The 23,402-nt window shown below is 46.1% G+C and overlaps 1 protein-coding gene across 1 annotated transcript in view; it reads right to left on the bottom strand.

The window, feature by feature from the left end:
* Positions 1-22,447, bottom strand: part of LOC124803326 — a gene marked incomplete at its 5' end in the record, with an annotated part of 263,707 nt that extends 241,260 nt beyond the window's left edge. The window contains one exon of the mRNA XM_047264509.1: positions 22,288-22,447. Within this exon, the coding sequence (XP_047120465.1) occupies positions 22,288-22,447 (160 nt within the window). The remainder of the gene's footprint in view (positions 1-22,287) is intronic.
* Positions 22,448-23,402: the final 955 nt, after the last annotated feature.

Genomic DNA, 23,402 nt, shown 5'->3' with positions numbered 1-23,402 from the left:
AGGTTGAACAGTTCCCTGCTGAAATGCAGCGCCCATGGAGTCATGAGGTTGTCTCCATACCCGTGCACGTCAATCCGCTCGATACAATTTGAAACGAGACTCGTCCGACCAGGCAAAATGTTTCCAGTCATCAACAGTCCAATGCTGGTGTTGACGGGCCCAGGCGTGGCGTAAAGCTTTGTGTCGTGCAGTCATCAAGGGTACACGAGTGGGCCTTCGGCTCCGAAAGTCCATATCGATGTATTTCGTTGAATGGTTCGCACGCTGACATTTGTTGATGGCCCAGCAATGAAATCTGCAGCAATTTGCGGAAGGGTTGTACTTCTGTCACGTTGAACGATTTTCTTCAGTCGTCGTTGGTCCCGTTCTTGCAAGTATTTTTCCGGCCGCAGCGATGTCGGAGATTTGATGTTTTACCGGATACTGGATTCCGGTGCACTCGTGAAACGGTCTTACGGGAAAATCCGCACTTCATTGCTACCTCGGACATGCTGTGCCCCATCGCTCGTGCGCCGACTGTTACACTACTTTGAAACTCACTTAAATCTTGGTAACATGCCATTGTAGCAGCAGTAGCCAAACTAACAATAGCGCCAGACACTTGATGTCTTTTATAGATGTTGCCCACCGCAGCGCAGTATTCTGCCTGTTAACATATACCCGTATTTGAATACGTATGCCTGTATCAGTTTCTTTGGCGCTTCTGCGTATATTCACGGAATATGTTAACAGATTTGACACGAGGAGGGTCCTCTTAAAAGAAACGGTGCATTGATACACTTCGTAGTAAGCTGTCACTCGAAAATGGCCCAACAGGCCGAAATCACTACCGTATTTAAATACATTTAATAACTGTGCAAGCGGAAACTATTGTCCTGCAGGCATGTGGACGTAAAAAAAGACAAAATACATGAAGTTTACCAGGAAAGACAATGAAATGACAAACTGAATCTACTACCAGCAGTAGGCTACAGTTTTGAACATGTAGGTAAACGTAAGCAAAAGTTATCTTCCACAAAGCCAATCGCGCTCGACTTATTCCTGTGTCATCTTCTACCAACTGCATCAATGGATACATTATGGAGGGGCATGTGATCAACACACCGCTCTCTCGGTTGCTGTCGGGTTTCTTGACTATAGAACAGCTACTACTCGGTCAAGCAGCTCCTCAGTTGGTCTCATGAAGCAGAATGCGCCCGTTCCAGTCCTCTCACCAAGGAAAATGTGTCTGGCCGTACTGGGAACTGAACCCGGGTCCCCCGCATTACAGTCAGCCGCGCTGACCACTTTCTTTAAAATCTCATTTTGTTCATTATTGGTCGTGTATTTGTTCGGGGCGGATGTCCCATGACGCTTGTTCAAATTCATCGTTGATCCACTTTGTTTTTTTTTATTTTTTATTACAGAGGGCGGCTATCCCTCTGACCGTACATGCTGAGCTACCGTGCCGGTTACCACTCAGCTATGGAGACGGATGTTGAACATGCACAGAACCTATAATATACAGCCCCTTATATTGAGAGGATACACGCCAAGCGAACTCAAACAGAATTCTGCATCTTAAGCAGAAGTCGATGCTTCCAGGATATTAAATAGACAGATTAAACTACACTTGTACAAGGTCGTGGCTGGCTGAGTCGCAATTTACGAATGAGTACACAAGAGCAGCTGTTCAGAATATTTGGACACAGGGCGCTGCGCGAGATCTGTGGAGAAGTTCGGGGTAAGAATGGTGCATGAAGATTTAGAGTGAATGCTGAATTGGACGGCCTTACACAAAGAGCTGACGTTGGAAGAACAGTAAAAAGTATGAGAATAGCCTAGCTCCTACATGCTTTTAGGGAGAGGCGCTGGAACAAAGACAAAAAAATGAACGGACGTTATCTGGAAGAAAACAAACACCAAGAAAGCGGTGGATAGACAATGCGGAGAAGGATATAAAAACTCTTACAGTTAGAAGATGCCGAAGAACCGCAGTGCAGGGATCAGAATGGGGTAATCCTATTGAAGTGGCTAAGTAAACGATCGCAATTCTAACAGTAAGTTTCTACGTGAAAACGCCTCTCTTGAAGAGCCTCCGACGGTACTTTGTAACCGTCTCCGTAACACTCTTGCGCTTAATATACGATTCAGTGCCGAGACGAACATCTGCAATGGCAGATGTTAGGAGAAATGTCTTGTTTACAGCAGACAGTTGTATTTCATTACTCCTACGCACTGCAGCTGGCGTTAGGACCACGAACGTAAAATTAGAGGAGTTCAGTCACATGGAGAAGTGAGCCGACAGTTTATTACCCTCTGATTGCAGGTGTTTTGTTGCAACACGACAGTGCTCGTCTTCATACTGCCTGATCAACCCCAGGAACAAGAAAGGATATCGAATTTCAATATCTAGAGAACACAAGGGACGATGTGGTCAAAACAACTGTGCACGCGTGGCTGTATTCACAACCAAAAGAATTCTTCTCACGGTCCATGAAATTCCGAAGCGTTGGAATGCTTGCATTACGAGTCATCAGGACTACATCCCCCGGTAGCTGAGGGGTGCCGGCACGGTAGCTCAGCGTGCTCGGTCAGAGGGTTAGCTACCCTCTGTAATAAAAAACTGAGTGAACGGATCAACAAAGAGCCTGAACGGCTGTCATCGGACGTCCGCCACGAACAAATTCATCGACCAATATAGAGCAAAATGAGATTTAAAAAAAAAAAAAAAAAGTGGTCAGCGAGATAGACTGTCAATCCTAAGGGCCCGGCTTCGATTCTCGGCTGGGTCGGAGATTTTCTCCGCTCAGGGACTGGGTGTTGTGTTGTCCTAATCATCATCATTTCATCCCCATCGACGCGAAATCGCGGAAGTGGCGTCAAATCGAAAGACTTGCACCAGGCGAGCGGTCTACCCGACGGGAGGCCCTCGTCACACGACATTATTATTATTATTATTAGGACTACTTCGAAAACTGATGACCTGTAATTTTTCTTATTACAATTTTGGGTAATAACGAATAATTAAAGTTGAAAGGTATCTATATTAGGACAAATGATTCTAAAAAATGTAAATATCACGATAAAACACAGTTTGTATGGTATGTTTGCCACTTGGCGTATCTTTGAATATAAAAATCAAAAGAAATCACAGTTGTGGAACGTTTGCCACCACGAACATCTTTGCGTGCCTGAACACATGAGTGCCATTCTTTGGCTACCAGAGTTTGTATTATTTAGCAGAGGGACGATAGAAAGAGTCAGTAGCACTTGTCGGCCAGAGAGCGAGAGAGAATGTTGCGTCATGGCGGAAGTGCCGCACAGAAAGGAAATTTGAGATGTTCCCTGATATGATTGGAGATAGAAAATGATTTTGACATGATTTTTTTAGAGAAACGATTGGCCGGCCGCTGTGGCCAAGCGGTTCTAGGCGCTTCAGTCCGGAAACGCGCGACTGCTACGGTCGCGGGTTCGAATCCTGGCTCGGGCATGGATGTGTGTGATGTCCTTAGGTTAGTTAAGTTTAAGTAGTTCTAAGTTCTAGGGGACTGATGACCTCAGATGTTAAGTCCCACAGTGCTCAGAGCCATTTGAACCATTTGAAAGAGACGATTGTTTTGGCAGAAGGTAACAAGCGTCAATATTCATTTGCTGTAAGCGCTAACTGCGAAGTATTGTAGAGTGAAAATTTCGTTGAGTCTAACAATATCTACATTTTAGCATCCAGGATGCATTATCAGTCAAGTGTTCAGTATTCTAATGAGTTTACGCCCACCATTGTCAGTTAAAAGTGTTTCATTAGGAGAGTAAACGGTAATTTTACATACCCTAAATATTTGTGTGTGTAAAAGATAATTTTACAATTAATGATAATGCTATAAAAGGTTATCTTTCATGTTCGTTCCAGTTTCTTTGCTGTCATTAAAAGGATTACATATAATTTCAGAGTACTTCCCTATTCATTTATAGATATTTCTCGAAGTTTATCCCCATTATTAGATGAAGAAATAGAGTTAGCAAAACCTGTACTGTCACGCCTTGGACTATTGCGTGATCAGTGAACCATATGTTCAGGAAAGGAACAAAAGTTTAAAAAACAAAAACCAGCCTGAAAAATAAGGTAAAAAGGCAAACTACCGCGCGGGGATTTATTTCACCTCATCATACTTGCAGTGAGTCTGAGCAGAGGCAGGTTATCCGTCGTAAAGTAAGACCTAAATGAACATTTTGAGACGAAATTAGAAACAGTTTTCATTTACAAAATGTCATATAAATTCAGTGAATGCGTTTTGTAACTGGGCATATTTTCACTAAGCAACAGTTAGCCATTGTGTACGATTGTTTCTGGACAAAGCCTTTGTGAGTGTTATTGTAAACCATTCTTTATTTTCCATTTCATTTACAGACAGTCATGTGCGTTTCAGATAAATTAAAAGTAGAGTAGCAAAGGCTAGTTTAGATCAGACACTGTAATCGGAATCTAAAAGGTACACGTGCTGTGCTGTTGGGCGGCCGGTATGGTTGGTAATGAACGCACTTCGTACGCCGCGATCGTAGTGTAGACACTTTTATTGTTCCAAGATGACCAGTTTCACCAGTCTTATGCTGCCATCATCTGATCTTATAGAACTAGTCAAAGCATAAAAGGCATTCCCCATGTGTACATGTTTTGATAAAGATCCAGTTGATTTTGTCAACTGTGCACATTTTATCAACTGCGTGCGTTTTATTAACTGGATTTTTTTCAAGACATGTATACATGGGGAGTGTCTTATATGCTTTGACTAGTTCCATAAGATCAGACGATGGCAGCATGAGGCTGTTGAAGCGGGTCATCTTGGGACAATAAAAGTGTCTACACTGCGATCGCGGTGTACGAACAATGATGATCTTTCCCAGACATTAAAAGTACTTGCTGTCACATCGCTAGCGAGAGGTTTTGTCACACAAACACACACACACACACACACACGTACTCACACAGTTTCCAGTTAACTGGTTTCAACCTCTTCATTAGTTTCAAATTTTTCAGTCGAATCGTACCTTGCAGGACGTTCACCAGAAAGTGGAGGAATCGCAACGAAGAACTAGCACACGTGCTTAGCGTGAAGAAGTATAAGCATAAAACACCGAGCCTGTGGAGAACTGCGAACAGCTGCAGCACTAGAGAATGATGGCCCGCGGCCCCAGAGGCATGTCCCGTAATGAGAGCGCAAGAAAAAGGAAGTAGGTTACCGCAGGAGCAAGGCAACAAATCTGTCCCGCGCCTTGTAATTTTACGAAATAATTAATCAATCAATAAAAGCTGAAATTACTTGGTCTGCTTCGACTAAAAATACAGCAGACAAGACAGCCTTGGCAGAAGGCGGCCTTCGACTTGAGCCGCTATTTTTGTATTGTACTGAACGTCATGTGTGGCAGAGGACGCCGGACAACTGGAGACGACAGGTAGAGGGGGCGAAATCCGGTGGTAGAAGCACGTCATAATCCCCAATATCGTAACATATAGAAGGAGATATATCGGTCTTGCAAGTATGCCACACTCTATAGTCCGCGTATAACAAATAGCAAAGGGAAACAGCAGGTGCTAGAACATTATTATCTGCACTGTTTTTCGCAATGTATCCCTTTTACAAGGTTATAAGAGGAACGTCAACACCGTCAGAAGCTGAAGTAACTTCAGGCGTGCGCAAGGGAAGTACCGGGTGATCAAAAAGTCAGTATAAATTTGAAAACTGAATAAATCACAGAAGAATGTAGATAGAGAGGTACAAATTGACACACATGCTTGGAATGACATGGGGTTTTATTAGAACTAAAAAAATACAAAAGTTCAAAAAATGTCCGACAGATGGCGCTTCATCTGATCAGCATACCAATAATTGGCATAGGAAAGTAAGACAAAGCAAAGATGATGTTCTTTACAGGATATGCTCAATATGTCCACCATCATTCCTCAACAATAGCTGTAGTCGAGGAATAATGTTGTGAACAGCACTGTAAAGCATGTCCGGAGTTATGGTGAGGCATTGGCGTCGGATGTTGTCTTTCAGCATCCCTAGAGATGTCGGTCGATCACGATATACTTGCGACTTCAGGTAACCCCAAAGCCAATAATCGCACGGGGTGAGGTCTGGGGACCTGGGAGGCCAAGTATGACGAAAGTGGCGGCTGAGCACACGATCATCACCAAACGACGCGCGCAAGAGATCTTTCACGCGTCTAGCAATATGGGGTGGAGCGCCATCCTGCATAAACATCGTACGTTCCAGCAGATGTTTATCAGCCAGGCTGGGGATGATGCGATTCTGTAACATATCGGCGTACCTCTCAGCCGCCACGGTAGCAGTTACAAAACCAAAATCACGCGCCATCTGTCGGAGATTTTGTGAACTTAGTTTTTTTTTGTTCTAATAAAACCCCATGTCATTCGAAGCATGTGTGTCAATTTTTACCTCTCTATCTACATTATTCCGAGGTTTATTAAATTTTCAAATTTATACTGACTTTTTGATCACGTTGTATGTTGAAACCCTGCTGTTCGTATTGTATATCAATGACGTGGCAGATAGCAACTTATTTTAAATGTACATAAATTTAAAATTGTGTATTCCACAAACACAGCAAATTAATACACCATTATGACAACGTCAATGAGTTATAAGCGGAGCAGCAGCAGCAGTTATAAGCGGAATCAATCGACTAGTACATATACCTGAATGTAAAAATGGCCGTATATCAGTTTATTAAACTACTGGTTTCGGTCACACAACATACATCTTCTGGGATAAAAATACGATATTAGCTACAGGACAAATTCCAGTCATGATCATATGTACCTAGATAACTGTTATACGTGTGACCTCCCCCTTAGCTGATTGGTCAGCGCCTCTGCCATGCAGTGAGCTCGGTTTCCATGCCCAGTCGGGTCGGAGAGTTTCTCCATTCGGGAACTGGGTGTTGTGTTGACCTCATCATCATTCCATCACCATCGCCACACAAGTCGCCTAATACGGCGTCAACTGGAAACGCTTGCAACTCGGCGGCCAAACTTCCTCAGCACCGTACAGTGCATGGCGGAGGATACCACGTGCCACTGCTGGTAATTTCCCTCCCGGTTCCACTCGAAAATACAGTCAGGAAAAAAAAGACTGTCTAAAAGCCTCTGTACAAGCCTGAATCTGTCTGGTCTTATCTTCATGGTCATTGCGCGAAATGTAAGTTAGCAGCAGTAGAATCGTTCTGCCGTGGACTTCAAAGGTTGGTTTTCTAAATTTCCACAATAGCGCTTTGCGAACAGCGAGTCTTCTTCCTTCCAGGAATTCCCATTTGAGTCCACGAAGCATCTCCGAAATCCATGCGTGCTGATTGAACCTACTGGTAAAAAGTCTAGCAGCAAGCCACAGAATCGCTACGATGTCTTCCTTTAATCCTAGCTAGTGCGGATCCCAAACACTCGAACAATACTCAAGACTGGGTCGCAGTAGCTTTCTCCACGCAGTCTCTTTTATGGACGAGCTCCACTTTCCCAAAATTCTCCCAATAAAACGAGTCGAGCATTCGCCTCCCCTGCTATCAACCTGACGTGTTCATTCCATTTCATATCGCTTCGCAATGTTACACCTAATTATGAAAAACCCGCCTCGATTGCACAAACTATCTGGTGTTTACCTAGGTTTCAGCGGTGGAGAGCCTGTGACCATCGTCCGCAGCTCGTGGTCGTGCAGTAGCGTTCTCGCTTCCCACGCCCGGGTTCCCGGGTTCGATTCCCGGCGGGGTCAGGGATTTTCTCTGCCTCGTGATGACTGGGTGTTGTGTGATGTCCTTAGGTTAGTTAGGTTTAAGTCGTTCTGAGTTCTAGGGGACTGATGACCTGAGATATTAAGTCCCATAGTGCTCAGAGCCATCTGAACCATTTGAACCTGTGACCATCGTACGTTGGCTGGGGCGAGGCAGCACACACAGGGTTGAAATAAGTTATATTATTGACTTGGTACATATTTTTATGGGGTCTTGCCGCTGTAGGTGTTGATTTTAGCCTTTGACTATGCCTATTTAGGCAAGCTGTTTTATATTTGTTCTGAAGAAGGCGTGGTTACCCATGCTGAAACCTAGGTAAACACCAGGTAGTTTGTGCAATCGAGGTGGATTTTTCATAATTATTTCAATACTTACGATTGCTGACGCGGTGCAATGCTGAAAGTTCTTACACCTAAATATTTAATCGATGTGACTGTACCACGCTGCACGCTAGTAATGCTGTATTCGAAAGTTACAGGATTGTTCTTTCTAAACATACGCATTAACTTACATTTTTCTACATTTAGAACAAACTGCCATTAATGAAAACGACTAATAATCTTGCCTAAGTCGTCTTGTGTAGTCCTACAGTCACCAACGACGATACCTTCCCGTGAACCGCAGCAGCAGCAGCAGCGCCGTAGATTGCTGCTTATCCTGTCCGTTAGATCACTGATGTAAGTAAAGAATAAATGAGATCCTATCACACTTCCCTGGGACACTCCTGACGATTGCGTTGTCTCCGATGAACGCTCACCGTCGAAGACAATGTGCTAGGTTATCTTACTTAAGTCTTCGAGCCACTAACATAGCTGGGAACCTAATCGTATGGTCGGGCCTTGGTCCACAGTGTGAGTTGTTTGACATATGGCCATTGTGTCAGAGCAAGATTCTCGAAAACATTTTAGAAGTACTGGAGATGCCCAGCTTATTCGAAACACACTGTATAATGTAACCGAAAAAAAGTGACTTGTCAATGTTGCAAACATTCTTTTTCTACCATCACTGTCAGCTATGCGATCTGGTGGCTATTATTTGGTGAATTTTTGGGATACCTTTTGTACGGCGGAGATGAAGTGCCGTCTGTGCGACCTTGGTGGAACGTCGGAGCGCAGCTGGCGGCGTGGGTTCCACCGTCGGCTAACAGATGGCACGATCGTCCCAAAACCACCCAAAATGAACGGCCGCGCCACCGGCCGCGGAGTTATTAGGCGTTTTAGACGCAGCTACATTGTCTACGGCGCGGCGGCGAGAGTTATCGCCCGTCGTGACCGCGGGGCGTGGGCCGGCCAACAGTTGAGTGTCTGAAATACGAGCCGCCGGTGGAATAGAAATGAGGAGGTGTGTGTGTGTGAGGGAGGGAGGCGGCGCGGGGGCGCGACAGCCAGCCCTGCCCACTGGCTGGCCGCAGCGAGCCATAACCATAGCCACCCGTACTGGTCACCACCTGCTGCCGGGGATCCACTGTAGTGCTGACCAACATATCCGGAAAGAAGAATTAGGGTTTAACGACCCGCCGACGACGACGTCACTACGGACGGAGAACAAGCTCGGACTCAAGACGTTCGATGCTAATTTATCTGATGTGAATTTTAAAATTTTCCCGGCGAATTGACTCTTCAAACTAATTTCGGGCTTGCAACCGGTCGTCGTTCAGTACTTCGCACGATATTTCAACGGGGCACCTGCCAGTCATCTTCAGGTGAGCCGTCGCAGACTGGCGAAAACATTTTTTTTTTCCTTTATTGAATTTCGATTTCCCCCGAAGGGAGCGGGCTGGCAGCAGCTTAGTATGCTGCTCTGCAGCCTACAGCCTTTTTAAAACGTAAGAAGAAGATAAGAAACAATAAAAGCAGGCGATAAAACGGTGACTTACATTGTAAAACGGCGGAAAATTTGGGAAAGTTAAAACATAAAGCGAAGGGTTGGGAATGGTAATAAAATATACAGCAAGCAGACAAGTAACATAGTAGACACACAATTAAAAAACATGGCGACAGTCTGGTTTCTGTTCGCAAGAGATATAAAAATCATACCCAGCGACAGTATGATGTCCCTTCGCAACGCTTCCCAAAAGACACACAGCACTGAACACTCACTGTAAACACTACACGAAAATGTCGGCACAAAGATGACACAACCTAGCCAAGGGCTGATTGGGGGGGGGGGGGGAGGACCTGGATAGATGAGGGGGAAAACAAGGAGGGAGGAGAGGAAAAACGAAAGGGGGCGGAACCAAAGGAGGGAGAGGACTCATAAGGGGGGAGGGGCAGGGCAGATGCGAGAGGAAATGGGAAAAGGCAGAGGAGGGAAATGCAAAAGGACTCGGGGGAGAGAAGGGGGGCAGAGAGAGGGTAGGTGGGGAAAAAAGAGTATTGAAGGGGTGGATAGGGAGCCCAAGAAAAGGACGGAGGAAAGGAGGGGGGGTGAGGATCAGAGGAGGGATAAATGGGGGGAAAGAGGGCATCATCCGGGAGGGGGAGTTGATGGAAGCCACCTTGGGAAAGGAGATGAAGGGTGTAGAGATGGTGGGTAGGGGGGACACAACAGTGAAAACGTGGCAGGGGATGGGGACAGGAGAGGAGAGGAGCAACCAGGGGGTGAGGGGGATCAAGGCGGCGGGAGGTGTAGAGTATGCGGTTATGTTCGAGGAATAGGAGCAGATGGGGGAAAGGAATGAGGTTATAGAGGATCCACGTGGAGGACGGGAGGTGTATACGGAAGACGAGGCGGAGTGCATGATGCTCAAGGATCTGGAGGGGGGCAGATATCCAGGCGGGACTGGCGTAACTCAGCATGGGGCAGATTAAGGATTTGTTGGTGTGGAGGATGGTAGAGGGGTTCAACCCCCATGTACGGCTAGACAGAAAGGAGTTTGAGGAGTCGGAGGCGGCTGTGGGCTTTGGATTGGATGGAGCGGAGATGAGGGATCCAGGTGAGGTGACAGTCAATGGTGAGGCCAAGGTAGGTGAGGGTGGGGGAGAGGCGGACAGGACGGGCGCAGACGGTAAGGGAGAAATCCAGGAGCCGGAAGGAGCGAGTGGTACGACCTACGATGATTGCCTGGGTCTTGGAAGGATTGATTTTCAGGAGCCACTGGTAGCGAAAACATCCTCCGTTCCGCCATATATAGCGTACTGTAACTATTCTGCACATACGTCGAAAACTTGATGGATGAACCACACTGCCCGCCGGCAGCGCCCTCGCAGGTGGAATAGCGGAACTCAGTCGCCCTCTGCGTTGCTGTTTGCCACGGCCGTCGACGCACTCTGTCATCTTCGATTTGAGCAAATCGTGGAGATGACGGGATTCCATGCACTGTCCAGCTGGTAGCCGCTGTCACGGTTTAACAGATTTTCCGCCAGTCGTATTTCTACGGATTCTTTAATAATGGAGTCCCAGAAAGACGTTGCAGTGGACAAAACCATTGTTTTCTCTTACTCCATTGAATGTCCAGTAGAAACACAATGTTCAGCAATAGCGGACTTGCTTGGTTGCAAAAGGCGAGTGTAACGTTAATGTTCAGTGCAGCGTTCTTTCACGGTGCGTGTGGTTTGACCTATGTACGCCATACCACACTGGCACGGTATCTTGTAAATTTATCTGTTCACCTGGCGCCACCACTGTTCAACAGAAGTAAGGGGTCGCTTTTTCGTAACACCGTAATTGCCTTCTATTGCGAAGCGTAAGTTTGAAATCTGGTTCAAAGGTACGACCTTCCACTGCAATGGTTTTAAAAGCGTGCCGCCTGCGATGTCACGGTCGCGCTCGGCGACGCATCAAACAGCAAGGTGTCGGCACATGCGAAAAAAAAAAGGCTAGCACTAAGAAGTTCATGTGGCGTGTAATGTTGGCTAATGATGTAACATTGGCACCAAAGTTCAGCACAGTTCTGTAGACGTGTCACACGATGGATAGGTCGTCACAGCGCTCTTACCCACATTTAACCCCTTCCTTTGACGTCTCTGCGAACAGGTCAGTACCGCGACACCTAGCGTTAAAATCAGGGGGTTTTCTTATGGGTGACACAGGACAACATTTGAGACACACTACCGCTCAGAATCGACACGAGAAGTCCTCAGAGGGTGGCACGGAAGACGTCATTGAGACCACAGCCTTCCTTGGGGCGTTGATTCCCACACATTTCGTGGTCGAAAACGACCGTTAGCAGTGTGATGAGCAACAGGGAGATCTTTCAGGCAACTTTTGACACTGCTGATACCCTCGAACGTATCAACCCTTCTCTAAGGACATGTTGGGGCCAAATTCCCAACGAACGTGATCGCACCTCTTTGGACTGCACTACAACAGCAGCTTTTACCCTCGCGTGCAGGTTGGAACCACTAGCGACCGTTCGACGAAATTTGAACGTGACTGAAGCAGCAAAACGCATTTATGCCTTTTCAACCCTCCTGTTTCCCGCCTTCCTGTGGCGTAATCACGTGGGAATGCGAAGGTAACACGCAATATGCTCTCAATTCGGCAACACCCTCGGTGCCACCCACGCACCTTTCTTGAACTCGTTAGAAATATATCTTCAGAAATTTCTACACCAAACTGGCATGGCGGCTGTTCTAGCGCCTGACGGTTAGGCAACCCTTTTGGCATCACTTGGGTGGGGTGCGAAATCATCCTGCAAACGTTGCATTTTTGTTTCTGTTATCGTATACTTTTGCACCAGAGTGAATTTCCACTGTTAATTATTGTACACGTTTCTAGCATTTGTAGACTTAGAGCAAGCTTTTGACAATGTCGAATGGAATACTCTCTTTCAAATTCTGAAGGTGGCAGGGGTCAAATACAGGGAGCGAGCCGGCCGCTGTGGCCGAGCGGTTCTAGGCGCTTCTGTCCGGAACCGCGCTGCTGCTACGGTCGCAGGTTCGAATCCTGGCTCGGGCATGGATGTGTGTGATGTCCTTAGGTTAGTTAGGTTTAAGTAGTTCCAAGTCTAGGGAACTGATGCCCTCAGATGTTAAGTCCCATAGTGCTTAGAGCCATTTGAACCATTTTTGAACAGGGAACGAAAGGCTATTTACAATTTGTACAGAAACCAGATGGCAGTTATAAGAGTCGAGGGACATGAAAGGGAAGCAGTGGTTGGGAAGGGAGTGAGACAGGGTTGTAGCCTCTCCTCGATGTTATTCAATCTATATACTGAGCAAGCAGTAAAGGAAACAAAAGAAAAATTCGGAGTAGGTATTAAAATCCATGGAGAAGAAATAAAAACTTTGAGGTTCGCCGATGACATTGTAATTCTGTCAGAGACAGCAAAGGACTTGGAAGAGCAGTTGAACGGAATGGACAGTGTCTTGAAAGGAGGATATAAGATGAAAATCAACAAAAGCAAAACGAGGATAATGGAATATAGTCGAATTAAGTCGGGTGATGCTGAGGGAATTGGATTAGGAAATGAGACACTTAAAGTAGTAATGGAGTTTTGCTATTTGGGGAGCAAAATAACTGATGATGGACGAAGTTGAGAAGTTATAAAATGTACGCCGGCAATGGCAAGTAAAGAGTTTCTGAAGAAGAGAAATTTGTTAACATCGAGTATAGATTTAAGTGTCAGGAAGTGGTTTCCTACAGTATTTGTATGGAGTGTAGCCATGTATGGAAGTGAAACGTGGACGATAAATAGTTTAGACAAGAAGAGAATACAAGCTTTCGAAATGTGGTGCTACAGAAGAATGCTGAAGTTAGGTGGGTAGATCACATAACTAATGAGGAGGTATTGAATAGAATTGGGGAGAAGAGGAGCTTGTGGCACAACTTGACTAGAAGAAGGGATCGGTTGGTAGGACATGTTCTGAGACATCGAGGGATCTCCAATTTAGTATTGTAGGGGAGCGTGGAGGGTAAAAATCGTAGAGGGAGGCCAAGAGATGAATACACTAAGCAGATTCAGAAGGCTGTAGGTTGCAGTAGGTACTGGGAGATGAAGAAGCTTGCACAGGATAGAGTAGCATGGAGAGCTGCATCAAACCAGTCTCAGGACTGAAGACCACAACAACAACATTTCTTTTTTGTTTAATTGTAGAGATCGCTTCTGTTCAGAAACACAACAACACCCGATGTATGCAGGGAGAAACCGAAGACCACTAACAGACTTGGAGGGTTTGTGATGGGTGTCTTGAACAAACTGAGGATAGGAATCCATGACTGGGAACGCAGTCCATCGACGCTACAGAGCTCCTGCTACCAGCCCACCCATTTGACAGCAAGCTTGGGTTGTAACGCTGACGCCTCTGCCACTAGTGTGCTTGGCGGTCTCTGTAGTTTGTGGCAGGTGTGGAAGTTTTCATGTCCATTGCGAGGAGTTCCACTTGCTATCCGTCAGTGTACGAACTCAACTTTCCCACCACAACGGTGGTCTAGCAGTGGGTTTTGACCATTAAAAGTTTATTCATAAGTACCTCTCCGGTTTTAGAAGATGACTGCATGCTGCATGAAAACGAATGTACAGAAGTAGGACACACATCAGAGAACAGAGCAACTCTACAAGTTTTCACTCACTTTTTAGAGGCTCAATATGGTTACCGTTTGTGGTGCAAGAAATGTTAATACGTGCAGAAGAGCACAAGTGTGATATTAATTGAAATTGCTGCTGCTGCTGCCTGGGAAGGCACAACGACAACTGCGAGCTTTGCTTTGGAACTCTGTTCACTGGGTTGCCTACCTCCAAGTGTGAATAATTTGACGCGACATTACCGAACGGATGAAATGTCTGTATCAAGAGCGCTTATACCATAGCTTATTTTTGCGGCCAGCACAACCAGTATAACCACATGCAGACATTGTCTTATCTTACATGGAGATGTACAAGTCCGACTAGCAACGAATATTTTGGTAGCAGACCAAAGTAGCATAAGAAACTTGAAGGGGAGGGGGAAACAGATCATCGCAAACATGTGTCATAGAGCTAAGGCCGGTATTACACTATCAAATTTCTTTGTCCAATATCTTTGTCCAATATCTTTGTCAAAGATATTTGATAGTGTAATAGGGATCTTTGACAAATGTCGTCCAATATTTGATCAAATCTAGGCCGAGGCCGTATATTTGATCAAAGAAATCGCTTGTCTTCTGTTCACTGCAATGCGATATGTTACCACGCGGAGCGCTAGCATCGCTGCAGCGTTCTGTCGTCTGTAATGTTTTTATAACCATTGCCGGTGAATACAATTGGTGTGTGCCGACAACTACAGAATTAATAGAGATGTCTGAAGCTTATGAGGCGCTTTACAACGTGAGGCACCCTGAATACAAAAATACATTAAGAAGATTGGAGACCTAACCTAACATAACATAACCCTCTCCTGTAGCAAGGAATCGGAGTGTTATAGTGAGCCTGTCTTCTGAAGATATAGCAGTTCTTAAGTGAAAATTGTGCTTTGTGATATGAGGATACACTTCATTGAGCACATACAGAAATGTAACTTCATTGAGCACATACAGAAATGTATGCTCATCCATTCTTAAGTAATTGATGTACGACTTGACGTCTTTCACTGTAAGCTCACGTAACAAGTTTTGTTGAATGCTTTTATCGTGTCGTCGTAAAACCCACGGCTTCACCCAGATTAGATTAGTTTTTCGTTCCATAGATCCGTGCTGAGGAGATCCTCGTGGATGTGGAACATGTCGATTTTTTTTAAGCTGAAATAAAAATACTAATAGTATGAATAAATACAATACATCATTTGTTTCTATTAAAAATTTCGCCAATGGAGTAGAAGGAGTTGGCCAGTAGTAAGTCTTTCAGGCTCCTTTTAAACTGATCTTTATTTCTAACTAAATTTTTTATGTTTCCTGGCAAATTATTGAAGATGAGTGTTCCTGAGTAGTGGACCCCTTTTTGAACTAAAGTAAGTGTTTTTAAGTCCTTGTGCAGATCATTTTTGTTCCTGGTATTGTATGTATGAACTGAGTTGTTTGTTGGAAAAAGAGATATATTATTTACGGCAAATTTTATTAAGAAGTAAATATACTGAGAGGCAGCAGTTAACCTGCGAGCCGGAAGTATAGGGAGAGACTGTCATTTGGGCCTACGAGAGTTATAGTTTTTTTTTGTTTGTTTCTCATGCCTAGATAACTGTACAAACATATCGTTGCATGTATTGTAATAATCATTACATATAATGATCCACATGCAACAATATCTCTACGGAAGTATCTAGGCATGAAATACAAAACAAAAAAAGCTAACCTGCAAATCTCGTACGTCCAAACGACAGTCTCACTGTACTTCTGGCCCGCCAACAGTTTCATTTTCTTTCTTATTTTCCCCCAGTACCAATGCAAGAATCTGAAGTACCCAGTTCTTTGAAGAGGTTTCTGCAGGAGGTCCGTGAATTTACTCCACAAATAATACGTATTACACGCTTTTGGACCTTGAAAACTTTTGTTTGACATCAAGATTTACCCCAAAATATTATCCCATATGACATTATGGAATGAAAGTAGGCAAGCTTTTTCATTTTTATGTTGCCTATGTCTGCTAACACTCGAATTGCAAATACAGATTTGTTAAGGCGTTTCTGCAGTTCTGTGGTGTGCTCCTCCCAACTGAATTTATTATCAAGTTGTAATCCCAGGACTTTTAAGACTGTCAACCTCGTATGTATGGTTCCATTTTTTCCCCCCACTTCTTTTCCGCATGTGCACACAATGCAATTGGAGTACGTAGAACTGCTGCGGTTAATAACAAGTTGTTGTCAGCCATCTTGAACTTTGACGAAAAATTTGATGACAGTGTAATACCCCTTGTAGCGCTACGTCAAAGATCTTTGTCAAATATATTGGACGGAATATTGGATCACATCTTTGATCAAATCTTTGACAAAGAAATTTGATAGTGTAATACCGGCCTAAGGCATTCAAATTTAAGCTAGTTTTATGGGAAAGCGATTGAAAAATGAAACTTCCCAACATGCAACATGAACAAGCCTACTTCAGATGGGACATCACACATGCAGTGTGCAGAAAAAAATCTTCAGCCTTAGAAATGAGTTTGAATCAATCTTTTGCAGATTGTAAGTTACTGAAAAACAACTTTTCTTTGTTCTCTTGCATTTATACATAATATCGGTATCCACTCAAATGGAAACAGACGTAGATGACATCCAACGTGATTCAGATTTGAAGACAAAATTGAGTGGAGTTGGTGAACCTGAATTTTGTAAATATTTCATTGCCAGGTTTGAAAATACCCAAAAGTTTGCATATGAACTGATTTCTATCTTTGGAACTAGTTATATGCACGGCTATTTTCAATTATGGAAGGAGATAAATCTCCTATCAGATTAAAAATTTCAGGCATTCGCTTTGTCTGTTCACACACGCAAATGTACACACACACACACACACACACACACACACACACACACACACACACAGAAAGAGAAAGAGAGAGCAATAGCAGACGCTCTTGTTACCACCAGATCAAAACAAAAGACGAATGCATCCCGCAATACCGAAACAAATTGGAAGCTGGCACTGAACATACACAACATAAAAAAGCGAATCGCGTTTGGTCTTAATAAGACTTATTACAGTAGCTAAATGCGGTGTACTTGTATAAAAGCGACAGCAAAAAAAGAAAAAAGAGTCCATAAAACAAAGAAAACTTCTTTATGTCTTGTAACTTTCATGCAGTTGTCTTCTCGATGTCCACTTATGAATAAATAACCCTGTATGACTTCGACGCCCTGTGACGACGCTGAATAACGTTTCTGGGCATGGATTCTAGAAGACACCAACCTCTCAAAGACTCAAACATTTTCTTAAGGCAACTATTAACAGCATCAATGGCTCTGAGCACTATGGGACTTAACATCTGAGGTCATTAGTCCTCTAGACTTACAACTACTTAAACCCAACTAACCTAAGGACATCACACACATCCATGCCCGAGGCAGGATTCGAACAGCATCAATATACACAAAAAAAGATGCACCACGAAGAAATTACGCGAAGGGAACGAAATCGGTAGATGCGATGTATATGTACAGATAAACAAATGATCACAATTTCAGAAAAATTTAATTATTTATTCAAGAGAATGAGCACAAATCGACCAATTCAATAGCACACTGGTCCGCATCTGTCCGTTACGCAAACAGTTATCCAGCTTAGCAGGATTGATAGGGTTCTTGGATGTCCTGGGGGATACCGCGCCAAATTCTGTCAACTGGCGCGTTAGACCGTTAAAATCCTGAGACGATTGGAGGGCCCTGCCCATAAAGTTCAATAGTTCTCAATTGAGGAGAGATACGGCAACGTTGCTGGCCAAGAAAAGGTTTGGCAAGCTCGAAGACAAGCAGTAGAAACTCCTCCGTGTGTGGGCGGGTGTCATCTCCCTGAAACGTAAGGCCAGGATGGCTTGTCGTTAAGAGCAACAAAAGGGAGCATAGAACATCAACGACGTACCGCTGTGCCGTAAGGGTGCCGCGGAAGACAACTAAAGTGGTCCTGCTATCACTCCTGGTTTTCGGGCAGTATGGCGGACGACAGTGAGGTTGTATGCGACTGCTGTGCGGGGCATCGTTAGGCACATCTTCGCGGGTCACAGGGTTTCATTTCAAAGCAGACATCACCACTGAAAAAAATTCTACTCTGTGGGTTTACAGGCCGAAGGACAGAGTTTTTTTCAAGAGGACATGCAACAACTCATCAACCAATGCCAGCCGAATAAATGCTTGCATAAGGGCCAGAGATGAACTGTAACACCCCACCCGTCACATATGTGGTTTTGGCGTGTGTCCACCCCCGCTAATTCACTAACAGATCAACAGAGAGTGAAAAACTGCCGCAATATCGGATAACGCAAAGAAAGTAATAAGGCCTTGTGACTCCTGACTGAACTGCGGTGGCAGTGTTGACATTAATTGATTCAGAATTGATCCCTTTTAATTAAAAAGGGCTGCACATTGATGTTATATTCAGCTATTGAACACCAGATGCAAATGTTGAACATAAAATTAATTAAGAACGTGACATGGGATTTCAACTACTTGATTGAAAACTGATGCAGTCGATTAGCACAAATTTATCTTAACTCCCGACCTTCAATCATCACATTACATGACTCTCCTAACAGGCAGTTAGTTTACATGGAGTAAAACGCGATAAATCAAAATTAATTCCTATCGACTGACCCAGGCGTAATGCGACGTGCGAGAAGAATTCTACAATACACGGCCCATGAAACCCTCTAGGAAACTTTGCCGGCATGATCCCACAAATTAATCAGTGGCCGGAGCGGGCGCAATATCACCGAATTCAGCGTGGCTGGGCGACGTCGTTGTGTGGACGTCGGCCGACCTCGTGGTGCTGCACAGCTGCGCTCGTCTATTCACTCCTAGCTATCTTGCTCAGTACATAGCTGAACCAAAACTTCTATCTCCAAGCTCAATCGTTCCGTTTGCTAAGTCATAAACTACAGAGATGCTCACTCTCTCTCAGGCAAGCTGAGTAAAGAACGCCACATACACACTCTAGGCAAGCTGGGAACGGAAGACCTCTATGGAGACTTCTGCCAGTCCGCTCTTCGCCTCGGTTTCCCCTCCAGCAAAATCACTTACGCCAATTGCAATGCAAGTCGCGTTAATGCCTGCTCTGAGAAGTGAACAAATTCCCACAAAATTTCCCTTCCTCTCAACTTTTGCTATTTAGCTCCTCCCAGGCCACCCATCAAGGTTAGCATCTGCAAAAACACCAATTTTTCCGAAATTCTGACTCCCAGGAGAGTACTTCAAATTCCTCGGTGCTATGTTCCCATCGGAGGCCGGCGTATTTCATTTTGTCACTCTCCACCTGATTTACTTCAGACTCTGCGGACCGTGAATTCAGCGTGAAGTTGCTATAGTCACGAACACGCATATTTCGGCCTCTGTTGACCGCTCCACCGTAGCTTTGCACGGCTGTCTCGCATGCTTCACTGAAAACGGGATGACGGACATTTATCAACAGGTGTACACGTTCTCCGTCTGCTTCCTGGTACACCAGCATGGGGTCAACCACCCCCTCACTGTCACTCATCTTACGGCAGCTGGAGGCCGTGCCCCGTTACTGCTTTCTCAGAGTTTGAGCCGCTCTAAGCTTCCTACTGTCGCTTCCCTTCGCCGCTCTCCAGCCGCGCACCGCTACCCAGCCGTGGTCAACTCTGAATACTTCTCTGGGATAAACTAGCCTCCAGTAAATCGATGCGTTTCCACAAAGTTTTCACGTCGCATGAATTACTTTAAAACCATCACCAGACATTAATTATTCCAATACGTCCATACTGTACCCTCTACAAGATGCATTCTGCCTTGTCAGTCATTTTTGTTCAGCCCTACTGTTCGCTCAACGTGAGTTCGGTGATCTTTAATGACTTCATGTAAGGGGCATAGTTCATGCCATCTTACAGAACCAACACGTTACTGAGTTGCTCGATTTGTGAAGCTCTTTCTGTCGAGTGAATCATCCAATTTTTGTGACATTGTGATCAATTGTTTGTCTGTACATGTACAGAACACCCGATTCCAGATATTTTTTTTCCTCTTGGAGCGTATTTGGTAAAGTGCGTGATGAACACAATGCTGTCTTGGAGACTACACTAATGGCCATTAAAATTGCTACACCACGAAGTCCGCAGCTCGTGGTCGTCCGGTAGCGTTCTCGCTTCCCACGCCCGGGTTCCCGGGTTCGATTCCCGGCGGGGTCAGGGATTTTCTCTGCCTCATGATAACTGGGTGTTGTGTGATGTCCTTAGGTTAGTTAGGTTTAAGTAGTTCTAAGTTCTAGGGGACTGATGACCATAGATGTTAAATACCATAGTGCACAGAGCCATTTGAACCATTTACACCACGAAGATGACGTGCTACAGACGCAAAATTTAACCGACAACAAGAAGATGCTGTGATATGCAAATGATTAGCTTTTCAGAGCATCCACACAAGGTTGGTGCCAGTGGCGACACCTACAACGTGCTGGCATGAGGAAAGTTTCCAACCGATTTCTCATACACAAACAGCAGTTGACCGGCGTTGCCTGGTGAAACGTTGTTGTGATGCCTCGTGTAAGGAGGAGAAATGCGACGTTTCCGACTTTGATAAAGGTCGGATTGCAGCCTATTGCGATTGCAATTTATCTCATCGTGACATTGCTGATCGAGTTGGTCGAAATCCAATGACTGTTAGCAGAATATGGAATCGGTGGGTTCAGGAGGGTAATACGGAACGCCAAGCTGGATCCCAACAGCCTCGTATCACTAGAAGTCGAGATGACAGGCATCTTATTCGCATGGCTGTAAAGGATCGTGCAGCCACGTCTCGATCCCTGAGTCAACAGATGGGGACGTTTGCAACACAACAACCATCTGCACGAACGATGACGTTTACAGCAGCATGGACCATCAGCTCGGAGACCATGGCTGCGGTTACCCTCGACGCTGCATCACATACAGGAGCGCCTGCGATGGTGTACTCAACGACGAACCTGGGTGCACGAATGGCAAAACGTCATTTTTTCGGATTAATCCAGGTTCTGTTTACAGAATCATGATGGTCGCATCCCTGTTTGGCGCCATCGCGGTGAACGCACACTGGAAGCGTGTATTCGTCATCGCCATACAACTGGCGTGTCACCCCGCGTGGTAGTATGGGGTGGCATTGGTTACACGTCTCAGTCACCTCTTGTTCGCACTGACGGCACTTTGAACAGTGGATGTGTTACTACCCGTGGCTCTACCCTTCATTCGATCCCTGCGAAACCCTACATTTCAGCAGGATAATGCACGACCGCATGTTGCAGGTCCTGTAGGGCCTTTCTGGATACAGAAAATGTTCGCCTGCTGCCCTGGCCAGCACGTTCTCCAGATATCTCACCAAATGAAAACGTTTGGTCAATGGTGGCCGAGCAAGTGGCTCGCCACAATACGCCAGTCACTACTCTTGATGAGCCGGCCGGCGTGGCCGAGCGGTTCTAGGCGCTACAGTCTGGAACCGCGCGACCGCTACGGTCGCAAATTCGAATCCTGCCTCGGGGATGGATGTGTGTGATGTCCTTAGGTTAGTTAGGTTTAAGTAGTTCTAAGTTCTAGGGGACTGATGACCTCAGCAGTTAAGTCCTATAGTGCTCAGAGCCATTTTGAACTACTCTGGAAGAACTGTGGTATCGTGTTGAAGCTGCATGGGCAGCTGTACCTGTACACGCCATCCAAGCTCTGTCTGACTCAATGCCCAGGCGTATCAAGGCCGTTATTACGGCCAGAGGTGGTTGTTCTGGGTACTGATTTCTCAGTATCTATGCACCCAAATTGCGTGAAAATGTAATCACATGTCAGTTCTAGTATAATATATTTGTGCAATGAATACCCGTTTATCATCTGCATTTATTCTTGGTGTAGCAACTTTAATGGCCAGTAGTGTATTTGTTCATAAATGGTTTCGGCCACTTATCATCTTCAGAGAGGAAAAATATCTTTTACAGAGAGAACATGAGGAGACGAAGACTGCGGCCTACCTGTGTAGGAGGCGGGCAGCACGAGCGCGGGCCCCTGCACCTTGGGCGCGCGGGCGGCGGCCGCGAGGCTGCGCGCCTGCACCTTGGCGCTGCGGTACTGGCGGAACAGCAGCAGCGGCTGCGGCTGCGGGCCGGGCAGCCAGGAGACGCGCACGACGCGCGGCAGCGAGTACTTGTCCAGGAAGTGGCGCGGCGTCAGGCGCTCGCTGGCGCGCAGCTCCAGGCTGGCCGACAGCGGCATGCGCGCCGCCGCGGCCGCGGGCGCCGGGTGCTGGTGCGTGTACGTCGGCATCGTCGTCGAGCGCCGCCCGCCCGACGAACCCGAGCTGCGCCCGCTGCGCCCCGAGATGGACGACATCCTGCCGGGTTGCACTCCCGCTCCTCAGAGCCGCATTTCCGTCCGCACCGGCACTTCCGTCACCCTCGCCGACGGGGCAGTTCCGACTTCACGACAGGTCACCGGCAGGCCGACGAGCGGCAGCGTTCTCGCGACTGCACACCGCGCACTCTACTCCGAAACCCGTCTCCGACAGATCACCAGTCCCGGCCAGACTGACCATCTCATTCGCCACGCACTGCACCCTCTCCTCGAGAAATCACATCTCGACACTTCCTCTCGCGGGGAGAGAGTCGAGACTTATTTCCCACAGTACGCGGGCGCGCAGCGATGTCTCCACTCTTCCGGTCCCTCCGGTTGCACACAGCTGTCGCTGTGGGGATGAGGCCGGGCGGCGTCGTGTCCTGCGGGAAGAAAGCAGGCGCTTAGTGTCATGTAGGAGGCGTAGCGACGCCATAGCGGGCGCACAATGGCTGGCGGCTTCCTGCAGGGGCTCACGACCACCGTCCGCATGCGGCGGGCGAGCCGCGCTGCTCCCGACAAGGCAGCGCAGCGCGTGACGATATGTCGCCACCGCGGTCGAAGGCGCTGTCCGCTGCACGTGCTGTCAAGCACTCAACGCAGTCACTCAACAGCACCAGCACAGCGTAGCCCAAAAATGTTGTCATTTCAATAGATTATTCCATCGCTTTTTGGTAGAAATATTTCATATACAGCCTGTGTGAAAGCCTTTCTGTCAAACGTCTACACTTAACAGATCTCGATACTGGGAAGATAG

The sequence above is a fragment of the Schistocerca piceifrons genome, chromosome 6, assembly GCF_021461385.2.
Source record: "Schistocerca piceifrons isolate TAMUIC-IGC-003096 chromosome 6, iqSchPice1.1, whole genome shotgun sequence".
Classification (NCBI taxonomy): Eukaryota; Metazoa; Arthropoda; class Insecta; order Orthoptera; family Acrididae; genus Schistocerca; species Schistocerca piceifrons.
Note: the sequence above shows the minus strand (reverse complement) of the source record. Positions and strands in the feature narration are given on the sequence as shown.